Source organism: Pseudophryne corroboree, chromosome 5 (assembly GCF_028390025.1).
Source record: "Pseudophryne corroboree isolate aPseCor3 chromosome 5, aPseCor3.hap2, whole genome shotgun sequence".
NCBI lineage: Eukaryota > Metazoa > Chordata > Amphibia > Anura > Myobatrachidae > Pseudophryne > Pseudophryne corroboree.
In genome coordinates, this window is record NC_086448.1 from 8,684,952 (window position 1) to 8,701,026 (window position 16,075).

Consider the following 16,075-nt stretch of genomic DNA (forward strand, 5'->3'; position numbering starts at 1 on the left):
AGTGTAGAGTGGGGTGCAGAGTACAGTGAGGAGGGTAGCAGGCAGAGAGGAGGCGGGGCAGTGTAGAGTGGGATGCAGAGTACAGTGAGGAGGAGCAGGCAGAGAGGAGGCGGGGCAGTATAGAGTGGGGTGCAGACTGAGTACAGTGAGGAGGAGCAGGCAGAGAGGAGGCGGGGCAGTGTAGAGTGGGATGCAGAATACAGTGAGGAGGAGCAGGCAGAGAGGAGGCGGGGCAGTGTAGAGTGGGATGCAGAGTACAGTGAGGAGGAGCAGGCAGAGAGGAGGCGGGGTAGTGTAGAGTGGGGTGCAGTGTACAGTGAGGAGGAGCAGGCAGAGAGGAGGCGGGGCAGTGTAGAGTGGGGTACAGAGTACAGTGAGGAGGAGCAGGCAGAGAGGAGGCGGGGCAGTGTAGAGTGGGGTGCAGAGTACAGTGAGGAGGAGCAGGCAGAGAGGAGGCGGGGCAGTGTAGAGTGGGGTGCAGAGTATAGTGAGGAGGAGCAGGCAGAGAGGAGGCAGGGCAGTGTAGAGTGGGGTACAGAGTACAGTGAGGAGGAGCAGGCAGAGAGGAGGCGGGGCAGTGTAGAGTGGGGTGCAGAGTACAGTGAGGAGGAGCAGGCAGAGAGGAGGTGGGGCAGTGTAGAGTGGGGTGCAGAGTACAGTGAGGAGGAGCAGGCAGAGAGGAGGCAGGGCAGTGTAGAGTGGGGTGCAGAGTACAGTGAGGAGGAGCAGGCAGAGAGGAGGCAGGGCAGTGTAGAGTGGGGTACAGAGTACAGTGAGGAGGAGCAGGCAGAGAGGAGGCGGGGCAGTATAGAGTGGGGTGCAGAGTACAGTGAGGAGGAACAGGCAGAGAGGAGGCGGGGCAGTGTAGAGTGGTGTGCAGAGTACAGTGAGGAGGAGCAGGCAGAGAGGAGGCGGGGCAGTGTAGAGTGGGCTACAGAGTACAGTGAGGAGGAGCAGGCAGAGAGGAGGCGGGGCAGTATAGAGTGGTGTACAGAGTACAGTGAGGAGGAGCAGGAAGAGAGGAGGCGGGGCAGTGTAGAGTGGGGTGCAGAGTACAGTGAGGAGGAGCAGGCAGAGAGGAGGCGGGGTAGTGTAGAGTGGGGTACAGAGTACAGTGTGGAGGAGCAGGCAGAGAGGAGGCGGGGCAGTGTAGAGTGGGATGCAGAGTACAGTGAGGAGGAACAGGCAGAGAGGAGGCGGGGCAGTGTAGAGTGGGGTGCAGAGTACAGTGAGGAGGAGCAGGCAGAGAGGAGGCGGGGCAGTATAGAGTGGGCTACAGAGTACAGTGAGGAGCAGGCAGAGAGGAGGTGGGGCAGTGTAGAGTGGGCTACAGAGTACAGTGAGGAGGAGCAGGCAGAGAGGAGGCGGGGCAGTGTAGAGTGGGGTGCAGAGTACAGTGAGGGGAGCAGGCAGAGAGGAAACAGGGCAGTATAGAGTGGGGTACAGAGTACAGTGAGGTGGAGTAGGCAGAGAGGAGGCGGGGCAGTGTAGAGTGGGGTGCAGAGTACAGTGAGGAGGAGTAGGCAGAGAGGAGACGGGGCAGTGTAGAGTGGGGTGCAGAGTACAGTGAGGGGAGCAGGCAGAGAGGAAACAGAACAGTATAGAGTGGGGTGCAGAGTACAGTGAAGAGGAGCAGGCAGAGAGGAGGCGGGGTAGTGCAGAGTGGGGTGCAGAGTACAGTGAGGAGGAGCAGGCAGAGAGGAGGCAGTGTAGAGTGGGGTGCAGAGTACAGTGAGGAGGAGCAAGCAGAGAGGAGGCGGGGCAGTATAGAGTGGGGTGCAGAGTACAATGAGGAGGAGCAGGCAGAGAGGAGGCGGGGTAGTGTAGAGTGGGGTGCAGAGTACAATGAGGAGCAGCAGGCAGAGAGGAGGCGGGGCATTACAGAGTGGGGTGCAGAGTACAGTGAGAAGGAGCAGGCAGAGAGGAGGCGGGGCAGTATAGAGTGGGGTGCAGAGTACAGTGAGGAGGAGCAGGCAGAGAGGAGGCGGGGCAGTGTAGAGTGGGGTACAGAGTACAGTGAGGGGAGCAGGCAGAGAGGAAACAGGGCAGTATAGAGTGGGGTGCAGAGTACAGTGAGGAGGAGCAGGCAGAGAGGAGGCGGGGCAGTGTAGAGTGGGGTGCAGAGTACAGTGAGGAGGAGCAGGCAGAGAGGAGGCGGGGCAGTGTAGAGTGGGGTACAGAGTACAGTGAGGAGGAGCAGGCAGAGAGTAGGCGGGGCAGTGTAGAGTGGGGTGCAGAGTACAGTGAGGAGGAACAGGCAGAGAGGAGGCGGGGCAGTGTAGAGTGGGGTGCAGAGTACAGTGAGGAGGAACAGGCAGAGAGGAGGCGGGGCAGTGTAGAGTGGGGTGCAGAGTACAGTGAGGAGGAGCAGGCAGAGAGGAGGCGGGGCAGTGTAGAGTGGGGTGCAGAGTACAGTGAGGAGGAGCAGGCAGAGAGGAGGCGGGGCAGTGTAGAGTGGGGTGCAGAGTACAGTGAGGAGGAACAGGCAGAGAGGAGGCGGGGCAGTGTAGAGTGGGGTGCAGAGTACAGTGAGGAGTAACAGGCAGAGAGGAGGCGGGGCAGTGTAGAGTGGGGTGCAGAGTGCAGTGAGGAGGAGCAGGCAGAGAGGAAGCGGGGCAGTGTAGAGTGGGGTGCAGAGTGCAGTGAGGAGGAGCAGGCAGAGAGGAGGCGTGGCAGTGTAGAGTGGGATGCAGAGTACAGTAAGGAGGAACAGGCAGAGAGGAGGCGGGGCAGTGTAAAGTGGGGTGCAGAGTACAGTGAGGAGCAGCAGGCAGAGAGGAGGCGGGGCAGTGTAGAGTGGGGTGCAGAGTACAATGAGGAGGAGCAGGCAGAGAGGAGGCGGGGTAGTGTAGAGTAGGGTGCAGAGTACAATGAGGAGCAGCAGGCAGAGAGGAGGCGGGGCATTACAGAGTGGGGTGCAGAGTACAGTGAGGAGGAGCAGGCAGAGAGGAGGCGGGGCAGTATAGAGTGGGGTGCAGAGTACAGTGAGGAGGAGCAGGCAGAGAGGAGGCGGGGCAGTGTAGAGTGGGGTACAGAGTACAGTGAGGGGAGCAGGCAGAGAGGAAACAGGGCAGTATAGAGTGGGGTGCAGAGTACAGTGAGGAGGAGCAGGCAGAGAGGAGGCGGGGCAGTGTAGAGTGGGGTACAGAGTACAGTGAGGAGGAACAGGCAGAGAGGAGGCGGGGCACTGTAGAGTGGGGTGCAGAGTACAGTGAGGAGGAGCAGGCAGAGAGGAGGCTGGGCAGTGTAGAGTGGGGTGCAGAGTACAGTGAGGAGGAGCAGGCAGAGAGGAGGCGGGGCAGTGTAGAGTGGGGTGCAGAGTACAGTGAGGAGGAACAGGCAGAGAGGAGGCGGGGCAGTGTAGAGTGGGGTGCAGAGTACAGTGAGGAGTAACAGGCAGAGAGGAGGCGGGGCAGTGTAGAGTGGGGTGCAGAGTGCAGTGAGGAGGAGCAGGCAGAGAGGAAGCGGGGCAGTGTAGAGTGAGGTGCAGAGTGCAGTGAGGAGGAGCAGGCAGAGAGGAGGCGTGGCAGTGTAGAGTGGGAGGCAGAGTACAGTAAGGAGGAACAGGCAGAGAGGAGGCGGGGCAGTGTAAAGTGGGGTGCAGAGTACAGTGAGGAGCAGCAGGCAGAGAGGAGGCGGGGCAGTGTAGAGTGGGGTGCAGAGTACAGTGAGGAGGAACAGGCAGAGAGGAGGCGGGGCAGTGTAGAGTGGGGTGCAGAGTACAGTGAGGAGGAGCAGGCAGAGAGGAGGCGGGGCAGTGTAGAGTGGGATGCAGAGTACAGTGAGGAGGAACAGGCAGAGAGGAGGCGGGGCAGTGTAGAGTGGGGTGCAGAGTACAGTGAGGAGCAGCAGGCAGAGAGGAGGCGGGGCAGTGTAGAGTGGGGTGCAGAGTACAGTGAGGAGCAGCAGGCAGAGAGGAGGCGGGGCAGTGTAGAGTGGGGTGCAGAGTACAGTGAGGAGGAGCAGGCAGAGAGGAGGCGGGGCAGTGTAGAGTGGGGTGCAGAGTACAGTGAGGAGGAGCAGGCAGAGAGGAGGTGGGGCAGTATAGAGTGGGGTACAGAGTACAGTGAGGAGGAGGCAGAGAGGAGGCGGGGCAGTGTAGAGTGGGGTGCAGAGTACAGTGAGGAGGAGCAGGCAGAGAGGAGGCGGGGCAGTGTAGAGTGGGGTGCAGAGTACAGTGAGGAGGAGCAGGCAGAGAGGAGGCGGGGCAGTGTAGAGTGGGGTGCAGAGTACAGTGAGGTGGATCAGGCAGAGAGGAGGCGGGGCAGTGTAGAGTGGGGTGCAGAGTACAGTGAGGAGGAACAGGCAGAGAGGAGGCGGGGCAGTATAGAGTGGGGTGCAGAGTACAGTGAGGAGGAACAGGCAGAGAGGAGGCGGGGCAGTGTAGAGTGGGGTGCAGAGTACAGTGAGGAGGAACAGGCAGAGAGGAGGTGGGGCAGTGTAGAGTGGGGTGCAGAGTACAGTGTGGAGGAGCAGGCAGAGAGGAGGCGGGGCAGTGTAGAGTGGGGTGCAGAGTACAGTGAGGAGGGTAGCAGGAAGAGAGGAGGCGGGGCAGTATAGAGTGGGTGCAGAGTACAGTGAGGAGGAGCAGGCAGAGAGGAGGCGGGGCAGTGTAGAGTGGGGTGCAGAGTACAGTGAGGAGGAGCAGGCAGAGAGGAGGCGGGGCAGTGTAGAGTGGGGTGCAGAGTACAGTGAGGAGGAACAGGCAGAGAGGAGGCGGGGCAGTATAGAGTGGGTGCAGAGTGCAGTGAGGAGGAGCAGGCAGAGAGGAGGCGGGGCAGTGTAGAGTGGGGTGCAGAGTGCAGTGAGGAGGAGCAGGCAGAGAGGAGGCGGGGCAGTGTAGAGTGGGGTGCAGAGTGCAGTGAGGAGGAGCAGGCAGAGAGGAGGCGGGGTAGTGTAGAGTGGGGTGCAGAGTACAGTGAGGAGGAGCAGGCAGAGAGGAGGCGGGGCAGTGTAGAGTGGGGTGCAGAGTACAGTGAGGAGGAGCAAGCAGAGAGGAGGCGGGGCAGTGTAGAGTGGGGTGCAGAGTACAGTGAGGAGGAGCAGGCAGAGAGGAGGTGGGGCAGTATAGAGTGGGGTGCAGAGTACAGTGAGGAGGAACAGGCAGAGAGGAGGCAGGGCAGTGTAGAGTGGGGTACAGAGTACAGTGAGGAGGAGCAGGCAGAGAGGAGGCGGGGCAGTGTAGAGTGGGGTGCAGAGTACAGTGAGGAGGAGCAGGCAGAGAGGAGGCGGGGCAGTATAGAGTGGGGTGCAGAGTACAGTGAGGAGGAACAGGCAGAGAGGAGGCAGGGCAGTGTAGAGTGGGGTGCAGAGTACAGTGAGGAGGAGCAGGCAGACAGGAGGCGGGGCAGTGTAGAGTGGGGTGCAGAGTACAGTGAGGAGGGACAGGCAGAGAGGAGGCGGGGCAGTATAGAGTAGGGTGCAGAGTACAGTGAGGAGGAGCAGGCAGAGAGGAGGCGGGGCAGTATAGAGTGGGGTGCAGAGTACAGTGAGGAGGAACAGGCAGAGAGGAGGCAGGGCAGTGTAGAGTGGGGTACAGAGTACAGTGAGGAGGAGCAGGCAGACAGGAGGCGGGGCAGTGTAGAGTGGGGTGCAGAGTACAGTGAGGAGGGTAGCAGGCAGAGAGGAGGCGGGGCAGTGTAGAGTGGGGTGCAGAGTACAGTGAGGAGGGTAGCAGGCAGAGAGGAGGCGGGGCAGTATAGAGTGGGGTGCAGAGTACAGTGAGGAGGGTAGCAGGCAGAGAGGAGGCGGGGCAGTGTAGAGTGGGGTGCAGAGTGCAGTGAGGAGGAGCAGGCAGAGAGGAGGCGGGGCAGTGTAGAGTGGGGTGCAGAGTACAGTGAGGAGGAACAAGCACACAATGGAAGTCTCTGTAAGCACTAGCTTTAGAAATGCTGATGATGATAACAACCATAGCTGATGGCATGCAGCAGATAATCACAATAGATGATAAACAGCTGTAGATGATGAATTGTGGTTGCATCTCCAGGCAGCAGGAACCTAGATGACTGAACAAAGTTCTGTGATATAGACAGAGAGCAGATGATAAATAGCATACACAGAGACTGGCAGTGGTGAGCTGGTGCAGCAGAGGGTTGGAAGCTGAATGGAAAACAGCAGCACTGGTCAGGGACCAAACAACAGGACATGGCTTGTAGGATATTGTCAGTGGATTTCTGGAACAGGTACAAGGACAAGAACTATTACAGAAGGAAGGTGTTACTCTGCCAATGTGCAGCAGGCCAGAGCAGTTTTAAATAGGCAGCAGTGAATGCTCATAAGTTGTTGAAGTCATGTGACCGCTGCTGTAGTGCAGGGATTGGTTTAGCAAATGACATGCAGAATCCAAAACTAGGTTTGCCATAATATCTCTTTAATATGGGACACCTATGATTTACACAGGTTATGTGACGGTTAAAAACCAGGTGCAATGCAAGCTTGAATTTAGCCAGCCACAGAACCTGTGTAAATCATAGGTGCCCCGAATTAAAGGGATATTACAAAAATGGCTGTGCCCATGCAACCAGGTGGTTTGTTACAAACATGTCAGGAAGCAAGGTGATTGCTGTGGCTGACCCAGAGACTTGTGGACAGCAATGATACGACAGCATTGGTACAGTATGTAGGAATAAGACCACAGTTCATGACAGCAGGGTGGTAAAGAGTGGGGTGTGAGATGCGGGCAGATAGGAGGCAGGTGGTAAAGAGTGGGGTGTGAGGAGCAGGCAGATAGGAGGTGGGGCAGTATAGAGTGGTGTTTGGAGGACTTGACAGAGAGGAGGTGGTACAGAGTGGACTGTGAGGATCATGCAGATAGGAGGTGGAGCAGAATAGAATGGGGTGTGAGGAGTGGGCAGAGAGGAGAGAGTGGCACAGAGTGGGCTTTGAGGAGTGGGCAGATAGAAGACAGGTGGTACAGAGTGGGGTGTGAGCACCGTGCAGTTAGGAGGTGGAGCAATATACAGTGGGGTGTGAGGAATGGGCAGAGAGAAGGCAGGCGGTACAGAGTGGGGTGTGAGGACCGGGCAGAAGGGAGGTGGAGCAGTATAGAGTGGGGTGTGAGGAGTGGGCAGAGAGGAGAGAGTGGCACAGAGTGGGCTGTGAGGATCGTGCAGATAGGAGGTGGAGCAGAATAGAGTGCGGTGTGAGGAGTGGGCATATAGAAGACAGGTGGTAAAGAGTGGAGTGTGAGTAATGGGCAGATAGGAGGTGGAGCAGAATAGAGTGGGGTGTGAGGAGTTGGCAGATAGAAGACAGGTGGTACAGAGTGAGGTGTGAGGACTGTGCAGTTAGGAGGTGGAGCAATATACAGTGGGGTGTGAGGAGCGGGCAGAGAGGAGGGAGAGTAGTACAGAGTGGGGTGTGAGGAGTAGGCAGTATAGAGTGGGGTGTGGATAAGTTGGCAGAGAGGAGGTGGAGTGGTAGAGTTTGTGAGTGGGCAGGATGAATGGTACAGAATAAAATATGAGATGGGACAGAGCTTTTCAGAGGACAGATGGAGAAGTGAGGGGGCCGTGGCTGGCTGGGGCTGGGAGGGGCCGGACTTTGGTGACCCAGTATATGCTGGGTCCTTTTACTGGTTTACCAATAATTCATCACCATTGGTCACTGTGCTGCTTTCCCAGCAGTAGGGCTTTACAGTCTACTATATATCAGTTACAGTATTTAATGATTGCAATTATACAGGGGTAAATAACGGAGATGTTCCCTACAGATAATGAGCAATAACATACCTCGTACATGGTGGAATGAAGATTCCGTATAAAATTACTTGCACCTACAATAATCTCCAGTAAATCTGGGTCCTCATACTCAAAGCGCTTCCCGATAAGTCTGTGCATGACCATATTTCCCGCAGCACTGGCCATAAGATTGTAAGGGTTGAAGGCCTTTCCTGGGGAAACAATGTTATTCATTAGCAAAGTCTCCTCACTGTGGGGTACATTTACTAAAGTGTGAGTTTTTAGTAGTGGAGATGTTGCCCACAGCAACCAATCACATTCTGCTTATTATATTACCAAGCAGCTTCTAGAACAGGGGTGGGCAATTATTTCAGTTGGGGGGGCACACAAAATATGTTATACAATATCTACAGTATCACAAAAAATGCAGTAAGAGTTTCATCATGAATATTTTAATTTACAATGCAAGTAGCATAAGAAGACGAAGACTGATACAATGTAGAAAACATGAAATGTGTAGGTAGGAGTACAAGGTACAGGGATGATGATGATGATGATGATGATGATGAAGAGGAGGAGAAGAGAGAAGAATAATGAACAATCCAGTCTTATACCCCATTCACACCGCACAAATAACCAGGTATTGACACGGCAATATCACAGGTCGGTGTGCGGTGTGTAAGGGGCCATGGTCGAATTTCCAGGTCGCCTGACTCGGTAATTCAACCCGTGAATAAAGCCGTGTTATTCCCGGGTTGAATACCGGGTCAGTGGTAGTGTGAACGGATTGCCTGGTTGATGCGACCCGGGACCCATTCACTACCTAGGGAGAGGCGGCGTGGGGATGAGCTCATCAACCAGCGCCGGCTTCTCCCCCTGCCCCACTGCCGGCTCTGCCCCCCATCGCTACGGCAACCCAACCCAGCATATTCTTAGGTCAGGAAGCTGCTGTTGGGTCCAATGCCAGATCCCACCAGGGAAGGAGCCATTTCCAATTCCCTGGTGGGTCCGGCATTGGCGATGTGAAAGGGGTATTAGGGGGCTATTCAGTACGGATTGCAGATTCTGCCCTTTCTATCGCATGCTGAACGGGTTCTGCAATGCAATCACAGTAATGCAAACGCCCCTTCCTGATTGACAGACACAGGCGTACGAAGGGAGGGATGGGGGAGAGGGTGGCAGGCTTGAAACGAGGGCTTGTTGTTCCCATTTTCTGGGAGTGGGGTAGCCAATGAGTGCATCGTGGATGCAGTTTCCTTGGTCTCGCAAGACCTACCGATGGTTACAATTTCATCCCAAGTGCAATCGCAATTACAGGAAGGAGCTGCTATGTACCGCCTCCTGCATTTACATTGCTGAGGATTGCAATCACAACGTTGCTGCTAACAGCTGTGTAATTGCAATCCTTAGTGAATCACCCCCGTGTTCTGATCACAGAAAATGCCTGCTCACACAGGTTGAGCCAAATAGCACCAGTGTCTTTTGTACGTGGGCCTTGAGCTTTGGAAAGCTTTGTGCAATGAGAGAGGCCGTGCTTAAAGTGGTCCTGGAGAGTTGGTGGAACTCACTGCCCTAAAGGCATTGTGCGCACCTTAGGCGCACATCACAAAAAGGGGCGTGGCCTCAAAACAGAAAGGGGCATGGTCACCCAACATGACCACAGCAGTAGCATCCCTTATACAATGCCCTCAGTAGTAGTGCCCCCTATGCAATGCCCACTGTAGTGGTTGTGACCACAGTTGTAGTGCCCCTTATGTAAAGCCCATAGTATTGGTGCCTCTTTAACAGTGCTCCCAGTAGTAGTGCCCCTTATATCCCCAGGAGTGATGCCCCTTATGAAGTGCCCCCTATGCAATGCCCTCATTAGTAGTGCCCCCAGTGGTAATGCCCCGTGTAGTTATGCCCCCAGTAGTAATGCCTCCTATAGTTATGCCCCAGTACAGAGTACAGCTGCCCCTTGTAGAGCTGCCCCCAGTACAGATGCCACCATTACAGATGCCCCCTGTAGTTATTCCCCCAGTACAGATGCCACCATTACAGATGCCCCCTGTAGTTATTCCCCCAGTACAGATGCCCCCAGTAGAAGCTGCTCCCAGTAGAGATGACCCCTGTAGTTATGCCCCAGTATAGATGCCCCCTGTAGAAGCTACCCCAGTATAGATACCCCCAGTAGAAGCTGCCCCCAGCACAGTTGCCTGCAGTAGTTATGCCTCAGTATAGATGCCCCAGTAGAAGATGCCCCCAGTACAGTGGGCCCCTCTAGTTATTCCCCAGTAGAAGCTGCCCCCCCAGTAGAAGTTGCCCCCAGTAGAAGATTCCCCCCAGTAGAAGCTACCCCCAGTAGAAGCTATCCCCAGTACAGATGCCCTCTGTAGAAGATGCCCCCAGTAGAAGAAGACCCCAGTAGAAGGTGACTCCTAGTAGCACGCTTCACACAAAAAAACAAAAAAACACAATACTCACCAGCCCCGCTCCTGCTTCTATACTGCTGACCTCCACCTGACCGCCCGCTCCTTGGATCTATGGGAGAGACGTCATGACGTCTCTCCCATAGCACCGCACACACCCAGCCGCACACAGCGGAAGCTGGAGCTCAGCAGTGAGCTCTGGCTGCCGCTGAGGGGAAGGTGCCGGCGCCCGCTGGTAACACGACCTCAGCAGGCGCCCGGCTTCCCCATGCTGCTCTGGACTCACATTCTGGGTTAGGTGAGCTGGAGGAGACGGAACTGCATCTCCAATTGGAACTGATGGATCACAGTACCGCCCCTTTCCGGCTACTTTAACCTCTGGAGAGAGGCATACAACCGGGGAAGAGGCTCTGATATGAATTGCTCTTTAAGTAAAGCACCACACTGCAAGTCAATAAGCTCAAAGTGGAGATCACAAGGTCAAATGTAAAAGGTGAGAAGACTAAAAATAAATTGTTTTCTATTGTTTAGAAGTTATTGAATCTCCATGAATATTCTCCATGTGAATTGAGTATTGATGGTACCGATGATGCATATTCTTCTCGATTTTTCTCTGAAACAGCAATTTGCTGCAAAGTGTAGAAACGAAGGAACTGCTTGTTTCCTAAATGGCGGGAGGAAAGCAGCATTTTTTCCCCACTCCAGATTTGGACACACTTATTTACCACCCAGATGGTATCGATCTAACGACTGATATGTGCAGTTTGTGACTATGCAGTTTGCATTAGTTACTGACCGAGACCCCATCTGTATGATGTTTGTATGTTCTCCCATGTGTGTATGGATTTCCTCCCACACCACAAAAATGTACTGCTAGGTGCTATGCAATTTATAGGTATCATATGTGGCTGTATCTGCATACGGAATGCTACATTACAGTGTCAGTAATATGATATGCGGCATGCCTATATTGTGTGTGTGACTGCGGCTGTATCTGCATATGAAATGCTACGTTACAGTGATATCAAGGAAAACATCCACTGATACTGTAACATAGCATTATGTATGCAGATACAGCCGCAGTCTCACACGTTATATAGGCACGCCACATATCCTATTACTGACACTGTAACATACCATTCTGTATGCAGATACAGCTGCAGTTGCATACAAAATATAGGCATGCCATATAGCATATTACTGACACTGTAGCATAGCATTCCATATGCAGATACAGCCACAGTCACACACAGAATATAGGCATGCCGCATATCCTATTACTGACACTGTAACGTAGCATTCCATATGCAGATACAGCCGCAGTCACACACAGAATATAGGCATGCCGCATATCCTATTACTGACACTGTAACGTAGCATTCCATATGCAGATACAGCCGCAGTCACACACAGAATATAGGCATGCCGCATATCCTATTACTGACACTGTAACATAGCATTCCGTATGCAGATACAGCCGCAGTCACACACAGAATATCATCATGCCGCATATCCTATTACTGACACTGTAACGTAGCATTCCGTATGCAGATACAGCCGCAGTCACACACAGAATATAGGCACGGCACATATCCTATTACTGACACCGTAACGTAGCATTTATTTACAGACACAGTCAGGTTGGGAAAAAAGAAGGGGGAGATAGTAGAATTAGGGCCAGAAAAAACATACTACTGTATGTTCTGGTTGAAGGTGATGCTTACACAGCGTATTTTCCTTCCTGTCGTTTGTGCCCCAGGGAATGCTGATGAGAAAATGAATAAGTGTTTATTTTTCCCAGCAGGTTGAGCCAAGATGTATGCTGGCCTGAGGTGATCCGCCCTGACCGGGGTGTATGGTGCTATATAGCAGGCACACCTCTAAAGATAGCCAGATCCATTTGTTTCCTTTGGATCATGGGGGTCATTCTGACCTGATCGCACGCTGCAGTTTTTCACAGCGTAGCGATCGGGTCAGAAATGCGCATGCGCCGGTGCCGCAGTGCGCCGGCGCATGGCCGTCCATCGCTGTGCTACGATCGCCTCTGCCTGATTGACAGGCAGAGGTGGTCGATGGGTGGGAGGGGGGGAAACGGCGGAGTTTGGCCACAGTTTCATGGGCGCGGTCTGGCCAACGCAGGCGTGGCCGGACCGTGCGGGGAGTGGCCCGCAGCGGCTGCGTGACGTTACACGTAGCCACTGCGGGCTGGGGAGCAAAGAGTAGCTCCCGGCCAGCACGCTAAAGCTGCGCTGGCTGGGAGCTACTCTTGAAGTGCAAAGGCATCGACGCTGTGCGATGCCTTTGCACTTCTGCGGGGGGGCGGCAGCACTGACATGCGGGGTGGACTAGACCTATGCTGGGTGTCCCCCCACATGTCTGAGTTCAGGATCGTAGCTGTGCTAAAACACAGCAGACCAGACATCACATATGAAAGGGATCATGAATAGATCCAGTAGATCATTATATAAATTGGGAATGGGAAAATCATTTTTACAAATGCAATATGATTTAGCGGAGGGATTGGGAGATATAGAATGTTGGATCTGCACTCACTCTCCAATATCATCAAAAACGTTTCCGTATGTAGCTACCCCTGTTATCTGGAGAGAGTTGAGCCAATGGGAGGAAGGATGGGAATTTCCCTCGTATCTGTCTGATCAGAAGTTTAACAATTCCAAAATGACTCTTTATATTGCTGGATGGACATTACCCCCATGGTGGAAGGCAGTACGAAATCCATCTGTCCATGGGCAGAATATGATTATACAGAAATGTTTTAATGATAAATGTATTAATACAACTATCACAGATGGTGAATTGGGTGCTATCCATTTCCCAGGAAATATGACTTTTTATTCAGAAACTGTCCCTTTGTATGACAGCCAGGAGAATGTATCCTCTTATCTTCTGCAAGTAAGTTATAATACCACGGACCCAGTGTGGAGCATAATGCTGAAGTACTCCATTACGTATAATCCAACGGACCCAGTGTGGAGCATAATGCTGAATTACTCCATGACATATAATACCACGGACCCAGTGTGGAGCATAATGCTGAATTACTCCATGACATATAATACCACGGACCCAGTGTGGAGCATAATGCTGAATTACTCAATTACATATAACACCACGGACCCAGTGTGGAGCATAATGCTGAATTACTCCATGACATATAATACCACGGACCCAGTGTGGAGCATAATGCTGAATTACTCCATGACATATAATACCACGGACCCAGTGTGGAGCATAATGCTGAATTACTCAATTACATATAACACCACGGACCCAGTGTGGAGCATAACGCTGAATTACTCCATGACATATAATACCACGGACCCAGTGTGGAGCATAATGCTGAATTACTCCATGACATATAATACCACGGACCCAGTGTGGAGCATAATGCTGAATTACTCAATTACATATAATACCACGGACCCAGTGTGGAGCATAATGCTGAATTACTCCATTACATATAATACCACAGATCCAGTGTGGAGCATAATACTGAAATACTCCATGACATACTGTATAATACCACGGACCCAGTGTGGAGCATAATGCTGAATTACTCCATTACATATAATACCACAGATCCAGTGTGGAGCATAATACTGAAATACTCCATGACATACTGTATAATACCACGGACCCAGCGTGGAGCATAATGCTGAATTACTCCATGATATATAATACTACCAGTAAGAGATCACAGTGTTCTTTACCAGGCCGCAGTAAGCTTGCTATCATGAAGGGTTGCCCTGTGCAATATACCACCAAACTGCTTTGGTATGTAAGGAAATAATCAAGGGAGGTCAGATACACCTTTCTGATGGGCACTATTTTGTCTGTGGCCCCCAAGCATATAAGTTATTTCCTGTGGGTGGATATGGTAGTTGTACCCTGGCTAGATTGTCTCTGGCTACTTGGGTACAGAAGACAAGAATCTTAAGTACTTCCCCTCCCATATGATGAGGAAGAGACCAGTGATAAATAAACTACACGCTTATGACCTAGTTTATGGTAGTGATGTGCACCGGAAATTTTTCGGGTTTTGGGTTCGGTTCCGCGGCCGTGTTTTGGATTCGAATGCGTTTTGGCAAAACCTCACCGAATTTTTTTTGTCAGATTCGGTTGTGTTTTGGATTCGGGTGTTTTTTTCAAAAAACCCTAAAAAAACTGCTTAAATCATAGAATTCGGGGGTCAGCACATGACGCAAAGAAAAAAAGAGGCGCAATGAGGTAGCTGTGTGACTAAGCTAAGCGACCCTAGTGGCCGACACAAACACCTGGCCCATCTAGGAGTGGCACTGCAGTGTCAGGCAGGATGGCCCTTCAAAAAAATACTCCCCAAACAGCACATGACGCAAAGAAAAAAAGAGGCGCAATGAGGTAGCTGTGTGACTAAGCTAAGCGACCCTAGTGGCCGACACAAACACCTGGCCCATCTAGGAGTGGCACTGCAGTGTCAGGCAGGATGGCCCTTCAAAAAAATACTCCCCAAACAGCACATGACGCAAAGAAAAAAAGAGGCGCAATGAGGTAGCTGTGTGACTAAGCTAAGCGACCCTAGTGGCCGACACAAACACCTGGCCCATCTAGGAGTGGCACTGCAGTGTCAGGCAGGATGGCCCTTCAAAAAAATACTCCCCAAACAGCACATGACGCAAAGAAAAAAATAGGCGCAATGAGGAAGCTGTGTGACTAAGCTAAGCGACCCTAGTGGCTGACACAAACACCTGGCCCATCTAGGAGTGGCACTGCAGTGTCAGGCAGGATGGCCCTTCAAAAAAATACTCCCCAAACAGCACATGACGCAAAGAAAAAAAGAGGCGCAATGAGGTAGCTGTGTGACTAAGCTAAGCGACCCTAGTGGCCGACACAAACACCTGGCCCATCTAGGAGTGGCACTGCAGTGTCAGGCAGGATGGCCCTTCAAAAAAATACTCCCCAAACAGCACATGACGCAAAGAAAAAAAGAGGCGCAATGAGGTAGCTGTGTGACTAAGCTAAGCGACCCTAGTGGCCGACACAAACACCTGGCCCATCTAGGAGTGGCACTGCAGTGTCAGGCAGGATGGCCCTTCAAAAAAATACTCCCCAAACAGCACATGACGCAAAGAAAAAAAGAGGCGCAATGAGGTAGCTGTGTGACTAAGCTAAGCGACCCTAGTGGCCGACACAAACACCTGGCCCATCTAGGAGTGGCACTGCAGTGTCAGGCAGGATGGCCCTTCAAAAAAATATTCCCCAAACAGCACATGACGCAAAGAAAAAAAGAGGCGCAATGAGGTAGCTGTGTGACTAAGCTAAGCGACCCTAGTGGCCGACACAAACACCTGGCCCATCTAGGAGTGGCACTGCAGTGTCAGGCAGGATGGCCCTTCAAAAAAATACTCCCCAAACAGCACATGATGCAAAGAAAAAAAGAGGCGCAATGAGGTAGCTGTGTGACTAAGCTAAGCGACCCTAGTGGCCGACACAAACACCTGGCCCATCTAGGAGTGGCACTGCAGTGTCAGGCAGGATGGCCCTTCAAAAAAATACTCCCCAAACAGCACATGACGCAAAGAAAAAAAGAGGCGCAATGAGGTAGCTGTGTGACTAAGCTAAGCGACCCTAGTGGCCGACACAAACACCTGGCCCATCTAGGAGTGGCACTGCAGTGTCAGGCAGGATGGCCCTTCAAAAAAATACTCCCCAAACAGCACATGACGCAAAGAAAAAAAGAGGCGCAATGAGGTAGCTGTGTGACTAAGCTAAGCGACCCTAGTGGCCGACACAAACACCTGGCCCATCTAGGAGTGGCACTGCAGTGTCAGGCAGGATGGCCCTTCAAAAAAATACTCCCCAAACAGCACATGACGCAAAGAAAAAAAGAGGCGCAATGAGGTAGCTGTGTGACTAAGCTAAGCGACCCTAGTGGCCGACACAAACACCTGGCCCATCTAGGAGTGGCACTGCAGTGTCAGGCAGGATGGC

General features: G+C 52.8%; 1 protein-coding gene across 2 annotated transcripts in view; it reads right to left on the reverse strand.

Annotated features, from left to right (window-relative positions):
- The window catches only part of LOC134927080 (cytochrome P450 2B4-like), a 535,854-nt gene that overhangs the window by 389,874 nt on the left and 129,905 nt on the right, over positions 1–16,075 (reverse strand). For both annotated transcript variants that reach the window (XM_063921078.1, XM_063921080.1), the window contains one exon: positions 7,731–7,891. In XM_063921078.1, coding sequence (XP_063777148.1) covers positions 7,731–7,891 — 161 coding nt within the window. The remainder of the gene's footprint in view (positions 1–7,730; positions 7,892–16,075) is intronic.